The 9,662-nt window shown below is 36.6% G+C and overlaps 1 protein-coding gene across 1 annotated transcript; it reads right to left on the reverse strand.

Moving 5' to 3' along the window:
• Window positions 1-799: 799 nt before the first annotated feature.
• LOC128235431 (probable hydrolase PNKD) lies at window positions 800-9,270 on the reverse strand. The gene is made up of 5 exons (XM_052950256.1): window positions 9,172-9,270; window positions 8,265-8,428; window positions 7,311-7,397; window positions 2,467-2,582; window positions 800-1,843 (listed from the first exon to the last, which is right to left on the reverse strand). Exons 1-5 carry the CDS (start codon window positions 9,237-9,239, stop codon window positions 1,652-1,654), a joined length of 627 nt encoding a protein of 208 aa, XP_052806216.1. The 5' UTR covers window positions 9,240-9,270; the 3' UTR covers window positions 800-1,651.
• Between the last annotated feature and the right edge of the window lie 392 nt (window positions 9,271-9,662).

The following is a 9,662-nucleotide window of genomic DNA, read 5'->3' on the forward strand; positions in this document are numbered from 1 at the left end:
CGGTAGGCCCATAGCATACGCTTCAAAAAGCTTAACTAATACTGAGAAAATGTACGCAAACATTGAACGCGAACTCCTTGCAATCGTGTTTGGTTGTAAGCGATTCCATCAGTTTACGTATGGTAAGCACGATTTATTGTTTTTACATGTAATGTATACAACTAATCCACATTGGTATTAGCATCTCATTTTGTAATGCAATAACTTATTTTATTCCAGAACGAGGAAGATGTTCTATATCTATGGAACGGACTATAGATAGACTGACCACGTGATTGGCCAGAGCCCGCGGAGCCCGGCACGCTCCAGCGTCAGTCATTAACTATAGCTCGATAGGATAACATGCAACTGTAGATTGTGTATTAAACTGTTAAATAGACATAGCCTTTTGTACTTGCCTTCACCCTTGTGTTGACTTTACATTAGCACTACTACAACTATAAAACAACTTTTTCAATTCAACTAAGTCTAAATAAAGAACATAAGTTCTGCACGGCAAACATCTATGTTCAACTGTTGTGTTTTTACTCTAAAAAGGGACATAACTGATGAATTTCTCATCCAGAGTTATGGCCCTTGCAGTACAAGTATGTCTTGTCTCTGGCAAAATGTGTATCAATATACAATTGAATGTCTTGAACATACTTTGAGTTAAGGCCAAAGTCAAAGATTTTGCATGACAAAGTTGATGAATTTGATCTTTTGAAGAAAACAACAATATACATGATGATTGTATCATTGCAAAGTAATACCCTGCTGAAGCCTTTTTGAGGTGAATTACAATTAAACAGTCGCGACACACAATTGATAGATTTATAACACAAGATCATATTTGCTGGACAAAAATGCTATATACTATGGATCATATTTACTTGTGCAGCATTAGTTAAGTTTACACCTATACATTTTACAACTGTGAAACAAGTTTTTAAAGTTCAGTAAATAAATCACTCTCGTTGGCATTATGTTATGCGGGAATCTATCTTGTGTTGTTTGGAAGCCGAAAAAAATTGAGAAAACCTGTAGTCCAGCTTAGTGACCAAACAAACTGAAATCACATACGCCCAGGCCAGATTTGAACCCTAGACACCATGGTCAGTAGGGTAACTTACCACTGCACAAACCTGATGCAATATACTTGAATAAGAATTAAAAATACATATATTTTCTGCTGACATGAGGCAATGGCAAAATATATATAGCCCGGAATTGCCATAACTGGGTTTTCCCATGCCGGTACAAATAAAAGGTGAATTTCGAGCTATTGAAATTCATGTAACGGTCCAATGACTCTATTGTTTCCAAAGTAACGTGTGTATATTACAACGGTTTAATTTTGTTTGTACCGGAGGATTAGGTTGGAAAAACCAGAATTTCTATAATTCTGGGCTTAAACTATTGTGGCACTATATAGCGAAGAATGTGAACATTAATACTAGTGGATTTAAAACAGTAAAGCACCACTATAGCATTGTATACTTGAAAGTAGGTAAATTTCAGAAATATATATATTTCTGTTCCTGAAATAGGTCCGGCGTGGTAAAATCGCTTCAGACCGGCAAATTGTTAGTTTATAGAAGCCCTGGTAGGTATTGAGGATGCAACAACAGACACAGTTATTTCACTATAAGGCGAAACACCACATAAAATTCTACTGTATGTATTTAAACCCATCCTTTTGTGTACGTAGTTCTGATAATGCCTGTGCCCGCACTTCATCAGATGGTGATCCGAGAGCTTCTGTCTCATCTGACGATATTGCCCCGACCGCTCGCAGTATGGATTGTTTGTTGAGACGGAGGTATGGATTATACTGTAGCTCCTCTTCTATAGTTGAGGGACACTGAAATTGCAGAAAATATATGAAAACTGAAATTTATTTAGGCATTGGTCCAGGACATTTTGTGCTTCGACCCCATATTTGTCCATATTTGGGTCACTAAAATATACCATACCAAAATGGCGCCTTTTTTCTGATCCTGATAAATAAACGGAAAATTCCCCATTAACTGATCAATGTAAACAGGTTGTCAACACGACGGCAATATATGCATTAGAAGGTTAGAAGGTGACCAGATATGGGATATACGGGCGCAGAAAACAATAATTCAGGTTCAAGCTCTCACCAGATATGGTGTGCATTGCCCTGTATAAGCTATATTGAGTCACGTATTAACGTTATATCTAATAATACAGCCGAAACCTATTGTCACCATATCCCAGGGACTGGCCAAAATGCTTTGAGCCTCGAGGAAATCAAGCCAAGTGGGAATGCTTACACAGAGTAAAAAGAATCTGTTCTTAACATCAAGTTTGAGCCAATGAGGAAATCGAGCCAAGCAATATTGAGCCAACCGTGTTTGGACTGTAGTATCAATTCTGTTCCGTATCACAATATATATATATCAGTTTATGGGTAGTATTGCACATCTATTTCTACTGTCAATCACCCCCCCCCCCACTTACTGTTTTGAGTCTGCGTTCCCGTCGAGTTTTTACCCACTCATATTTTTCCCGGGCTTTCTCATTGTCTGGTTCCAAGTGGCAAGCAAACTCCAAGTTGTTCATGGCATACTCGTGCCCTGGTAATGCAAGCAAAATTGAAGTTAATTAATACTCATGACTTTGTAATGCAAACAAAAAGGTGTTTATGGCGTTTTCTGGACATGGAAATGCAGACTTCAGGTTCTTAAAGGTATACAAGCAAATTCCATCATGTTGTTATGGCATACTCACGACATGGAAATGCAAGCAATCTCCCAAGTTGTTTATGGCATACTTAGGACCTAGTTATACAAATTGTTTATGGCATACTTAGACCCTAGTTATACAAGTTGTTTATGGCATACTTAGGACCTAGTTATACAAGTTGTTTATAGCATACTTAGGACCTAGTTATACAAGTTGTTTATGGCATACTTAGGACCTAGTTATACAAGTTGTTAATGGCATACTTAGGACATAGTTATACAAGTTGTTTATGGCATACTTAGGACCTTGTTATACAAGTTGTTTATGGCATACTTAGGACCTAGTTATACAAGTAGTTTATGGCATACTTAGGACCTAGTTATACAAGTTGTTTATGGCATACTTAGGACCTAGTTATACAAGTTGTTTATGGCATACTTAGGACCTAGTTATACAAGTTGTTAATGGCATACTAAGGACCTAGTTATACAAGTTGTTTATGGCATACTTAGGACCTAGTTATACAAGTTGTTTATGGCATACTTAGGACCTAGTTATACAAGTTGTTTATGGCATACTTAGGACCTAGTTATACAAGTTGTTTATGGCATACTTAGGACCTAGTTATACAAGTTGTTAATGGCATACTAAGGACCTAGTTATACAAGTTGTTTATGGCATACTTTGGACCTAGTTATACAAGTTGTTTATGGCATACTTAGGACCTAGTTATACAAGTTGTTAATGGCATACTTAGGAACTAGTTATACAAGATGTTAATGGCATACTTAGGATTTAGTTATACAAGTTGTTTATGACATACCTAGGACCCAGTTATACAAGTTGTTAATGACATACTTAGGACCTAGTTATACAAGTTGTTTATGGCATACCTGCTGCATGTAGATGCAAGCAAACTGCCAAGTTGTTTATGGCATACCTGTTGCATTGAGATGCAGGCAAACTGCCAAGTTATTTATGGCATACTCGTGACATGGAGATGCAAGCAAACTGCCAAGTTATTTATGGCATACTCGTGACATGGAGATGCAGGCAAACTGCCAAGTTATTTATGGCATACTTGTGACATGGAGATGCAGGCAAACTGCCAAGTTGTTTATGGCATACTCGTGACATGGAGATGCAAGCAAACTGCCAAGTTGTTTATGGCATACTCGTGACATGGAGATGCAAGCAAACTGCCAAGTTGTTTATGGCATACCTGTTACATTGAGATGCAGGCAAACTGCCAAGTTGTTTATGGCATACCTGTTGCATGGAGATGCAGGCAAACTGCCAAGTTATTTATGGCATACTTGTGACATGGAGATGCAGGCAAACTGCCAAGTTATTTATGGCATACTCGTGACATGGAGATGCAAGCAAACTGCCAAGTTATTTATGGCATACTCGTGACATGGAGATGCAAGCAAACTGCCAAGTTATTTATGGCATACTCGTGACATGGAGATGCAGGCAAACTGCCAAGTTATTTATGGCATACTCGTGACATGGAGATGCAGGCAAACTGCCAAGTTATTTATGGCATACTCGTGACATGGAGATGCAGGCAAACTGCCAAGTTGTTCATGGCATACTCGTGACATGGAGATGCAAGCAAACTGCCAAGTTATTTATGGCATACTCGTGACATGGAGATGCAAGCAAACTGCCAAGTTATTTATGGCATACTCGTGACATGGAGATGCAAGCAAACTGCCAAGTTATTTATGGCATACTTGTGACATGGAGATGCAGGCAAACTGCCAAGTTATTTATGGCATACTCGTGACATGGAGATGCAGGCAAACTGCCAAGTTGTTTATGGCATACTCATGACTTGGTGATGAAATACTCCTGACCTGATAACGCAAGCAAGCGCAAAGTTGTTTATTACATACTTATGACCTGGAAATGCAAGCAAAGACCAAGTTGCTTACACTGTAATCGCGACATGGTAATAAAATAATGAGACAGTCTTCATTAACATGTTAGTAACTAGAATTTCCCTGTATTGACTGAAACAAAAGTGTAATGCTAAGGCATCCAGAAAAATCAATCTCTATGTGTCAGCCTACATGTAGCTCTGCCGCCAAAAAATATCGATCCCTAATGTGTCAGTTGAGCTCTGCTGCCAGACATAACAAACCCTGTGTCAGCCGAGCTCTGCCGCAAGACAAAACAAACCCTATTTGTCAGCCAAGCTCTGCCACCAGACAAAATAATCCCAAATATGTCAGCCGAGCTCTGCCGCCAGACAAAACGATCCCTAATGTGTCAGCCACCAGACGAAACAATACGGTTATACCTAATGTGTCAGCTGAGCCCTGCTGCCAGACAAAACAATCTCTTTTTGTCAGCCAAGCTCTGCCACTAGACAAAACAATCCATAATGTGTCATCCAAGCTCTGCCACCAGACAAAAAAATTCCTATGAGACAACCAATGGACTGCAAACAGCATAAATAATCCCTTTGTGTCAGACAAGCTCTGCCACCAGACAAAACAATTCCTATGAGACAACCAATGGACTGCAAACAGCATTAATAATCCCTTTGTGTCAGACAAGCTCTGCCACCAGACAAAACAATTCCTATGAGACAACCAATGGACTGCAAACAGCATTAATAATCCCTTTGTGTCAGACAAGCTCTGCCACCAGACAAAACAATTCCTATGAGACAACCAATGGACTGCAAACAGCATTAATAATCCCTTTGTGTCATCCAAGCTCTGCCACCAGACAAAACAATTCCTATGAGATAACCAATGGACTGCAAACAGCATTAATAATCCCTTTGTGTCAGACAAGCTCTCATGGCTTTTATAGGGTTAACAATTTTGCAGTTTTAATTTTCCTATACCAGTAATAATCATCTGTTTAACTGTTAAAGCTGCACTCTCAAAGAATGACCCTTTTGACAACTCTTTAATTTTTGTCTTGGAATGTGCCATTTTTTGCATACAAATGTGGATACTAGTGCGATTAGACTGTTGACATAAGATCAGGTTCAGTTTTCCACATTTATGTTAAGAAATCGATGTTTTATGGCTCAAAACATTACTAACACTTTAAGAAGTATGATGGCAGATTTCCAAACAAATAATATCTGGGGGGGGGGGGGGGGGGGGGGGTTGTGAGTTATCATATATGACTTCAAGGCATTGATATCAAAATAAGTTGATTCTGAGATAATTTTTTGGAAAAATATCAAACTTTTCAATCTGTGAGAGTGCAGCTTTAAGCTTGGAATAGGAATCAAACCAGGTGCCCTCTGGAATCTGGCATCAATTTGTCAAAAATTCTTAAAGGGACACGTTCACCTCTTTTAGGGTCATTTTTTTTTCTCTTTTGTTTGGAATGTGAACAAAATGCTTGTAGTAATGATAAAACATCTATTTAAAATTTGAAAAAGTGGCAGAAGATGATCAATTTTGCCGAAAAGCCTTAGTAATGATATTGAAAATTGAATCCTTTGAGGTTTTGATTTACAAAATTTGAACTTGATTTAAAAGACAAAAACTAGTTGGTTATGATGATCATTATGGAAATATTGTTTGTTTACTCTCTAAAAACTCTTAAAGATTACTCCCAAATAAGATTTACCACAATTAATACAATAATTTATTGTTTAAATATACCAGAAAGGATGAATAAATGTCGCAAACAATGGTTCTAATGAAGGATTCTGAGTTAAATTTGAAAGAAAACATGGTGTTTCTACCTTATGACACGATAGTAGATCACAGTAAATCTTTTAGGGTTCACCAATCATTTAATATTTTTGAATTTTCAGCTATTAAATACATGGTTACAAAATTGTTATCAGTTGTTAAAATTGTCCATAAATGCATTATTTAGAAAGTAGTTAAAGATTTATCACTCAAAATGTATATTTGTTATACATGCGTATGTATCAATTTTGAATAAGAGTGTCACTTTAAGAGGAGAAAAGAATCCTAAAATTTATGCAAACATAAATAGTGTGATAACCTTGATCCTGTTATGAGGGATTTAAAGATTGTTTCTAGAAATTAGAACCTAGGCTGGCATTCATATTACATCTTAAGTCATTTCTTATCTGCAGTCAAATTTGAAAGTTCTTATAATCAAATTTAAAGCTGCACTCTCACAGATATACCATTTTTACAATTATTTTTTTTTTGTCTTGGAAAGAGCAAAATTTTGCGTAAACATCTTCAAACCAATGATATAAGATTGCTGACAACACATCAGATTGTATTTTTTGTTGTAGGGATTAAACCGTTACTAACGGTTTAAGGAAAATGCATTAAAACATCAATTATTTTAACTTAAATATAAAAATCTGCGATCTAATTTTTTGTCAGCAGTCTAATATAACTGGTTTCTATGGATTTTCGCAAAAAATTTGCTCGTTCCAAGACAAAAAATAGAACAGTTGTCAAAACATTCAATTTTTGAGAGTGCAGCTCTATAAAAAAGTAAAAGCATTTCTTTGAAATACAAAGTGTATATTTAATGAGAATAAAGTATTCCAGATATAAATTAGATATGAAATCATATATTAAGTTAGGAAATAACCTATAAAGATATTTTATGAATACCGGTCCAGATATCATATAATGCACACACCATACCTGGCCACACAAGCGTATCCTTTTTCAATCGTCCAATTGCGTCAAGAGATTTCAGCATTTTTAAAGGTGGAGATTCGAACATCCTGCCTAGAAAAGAAAGAAATAAATAAGTTAGACATTGACCTTAGACGTGTAGACATGGTTCATGCACACAAAGTATCGTCACGCTGCCGGTACACCAACATTTTTTTACACCTTTTTTGTTGACAGTTTCAAATCATACAGGAACATGGGTGAAAGTTTGAATTTTTCAAAATACTGAAAATAGGTGTTTACATAGGGAAATGCCATTTTTACAATACATTATATAGGATAAATATTTTCCAAAATACTGAAATCAGTATCAATACTGAAAACGTTCACCCATGCAGGAATAGGAAGTTGAAGTTGTAAATCAAGAATCTACAACGCTGTTATCTGTAACTCTTTGCATTTAATAAATATGCATTATCAAAGTTTCATTGTTGTCTATTATCCTTTTAATGTCAATACAGACATTAGGCAGTATGTACGAGTATAACACTATTGTATTTCAGAATTAAGATATTAATTATTTGTTAATTTTTCACAATTTTGAACTTTAACGCACTAAAATTTCACAAAAGCATGGGCTGTTTCACAAAAAAGTGAAAAAACCCACTGCAAGTTTTATTTCAATCCAATATGCCCTATTGTAGTTAGGGCTATTCCAGTAAAACATATAACCCACGGGGGGAAGGCAATTAATTAAATAGTATATGGGTGGGTGTCTTTTTTTGCTAATCTGGACCCTGAAAGGGTAAATTTGCTTCTGTAGGGGGGTGGTATATTTTAAAAGTGCCTTCCCTCCGAGGGTCATATGTTGAAATGATATAGCCCTTATTCTCCAGACAAGGGTGTGAGGAACAGACAGACAGATGGATAAAGCCGCAAATATATGCTCCTCCCTTCAAAGCATAAAACTTTTTTACTCACCACAGCCCCCAAGGAAAAGGTGATCCCCTGAGAATAGACAGTCAGGAGCACCGAGCGAGGCACCATCCAGGAAATATGACACGTGCCCCACTGTGTGCCCAGGTGTGTGAATTGCGGTGAAGTTCAGGCCCCCAAACTTCAGCATTTCTATATCCATTAGCACGCTGAAATGTTGGATCAACATGTACAAGGATTCAATAAAAAATATCCTTAATATTTAGCATGATTGCGAAGACAGCTGAAGAGGGGAATAGAAATCAATACAAGTTTTTTTGAGTCAGGTCAAGAGTATAAGTATCTTCCATGGCCACTCGTGTAAGATAGGTTTATCCTAACCTGAGCTTAGGGTGTTTTTCGGAAACCAAGTTTTTGCAGAACACCATGCGCGAGGGTTGGGATCATGCTTTTTCTACCACAACAGCATTAAAGCCAAGGGCAAGGATCTTTTATTTGTCAACTGAACTATGATTTATAAGCATATTTTTGAAAAATAAATTGAAGGATTCTATTCAATTTTGCTTAAAGTGACAGTAGTATTTAAAATCAATGCATACACATATAATTTTGAGTGATAATGAATCACTGGTGGGTCCTTGAAGATTAACAGTGTTCAGCTATTGTCTTATAAGGTGGAAATACTGTGTTTTCTGCACCTTTCTTTTAAATTAAACATGTCTTCGATATTTATTCATCCTTTATGGTAAATTAAAACAGTTGTATGAATTGTGGTACATATTATTTGGGAGTAAGAATGCATCTTTAAATTCTTATAAATATTTTCAAAATATCACTTTTTCCACTCAAATCAAGAAAACAAACTTCTCAAAATGATATTCTCAAAATGATATTCTATCTAATGAAATGGCATTATAAAACATTAAGAGGAAAAGCCAGTATGCCAGCTTACTTGGTAGCATCAGGGACACTATCGTAGAAACCGCCGTACACCTTTAGACCTTCAAACCGCTTCTTCATACCAGCATTTCCAGCACTGTGGTCCCTAAAACATGACCGGGCATGAGTATTACACAAGTGTACTGCAAAGCGATACAAATGCTTGCCGGTTATTTGGCAGTCAAAGATGTGCATAATTCAACAATAATTTGGGCCAGAGTTATAGTCCATGTTTCTCACGTGTGTATCATCTCTGGCAAGTGCTTTTAATTTCATTTGAACATCTTAAAGCTGCACTCTTTTATATTTTGTCTCAGAATCAGCTGGGTTTAGCCTTCATTCCTTCAATTGAGTCATATATGATAATTCACTATATAGAACAGATCTCAATTGTTTGTAAAAGTGTGGCTTTAAACACTTTTCAAGCTTAATCGCAAAGGTTCCACAACATCTACGAAGCCGCTACCGCCAAAAATGGTGATACCAAAGCTATGAAAAAATACC

The sequence above is a fragment of the Mya arenaria genome, chromosome 1, assembly GCF_026914265.1.
Source record: "Mya arenaria isolate MELC-2E11 chromosome 1, ASM2691426v1".
Classification (NCBI taxonomy): Eukaryota; Metazoa; Mollusca; class Bivalvia; order Myida; family Myidae; genus Mya; species Mya arenaria.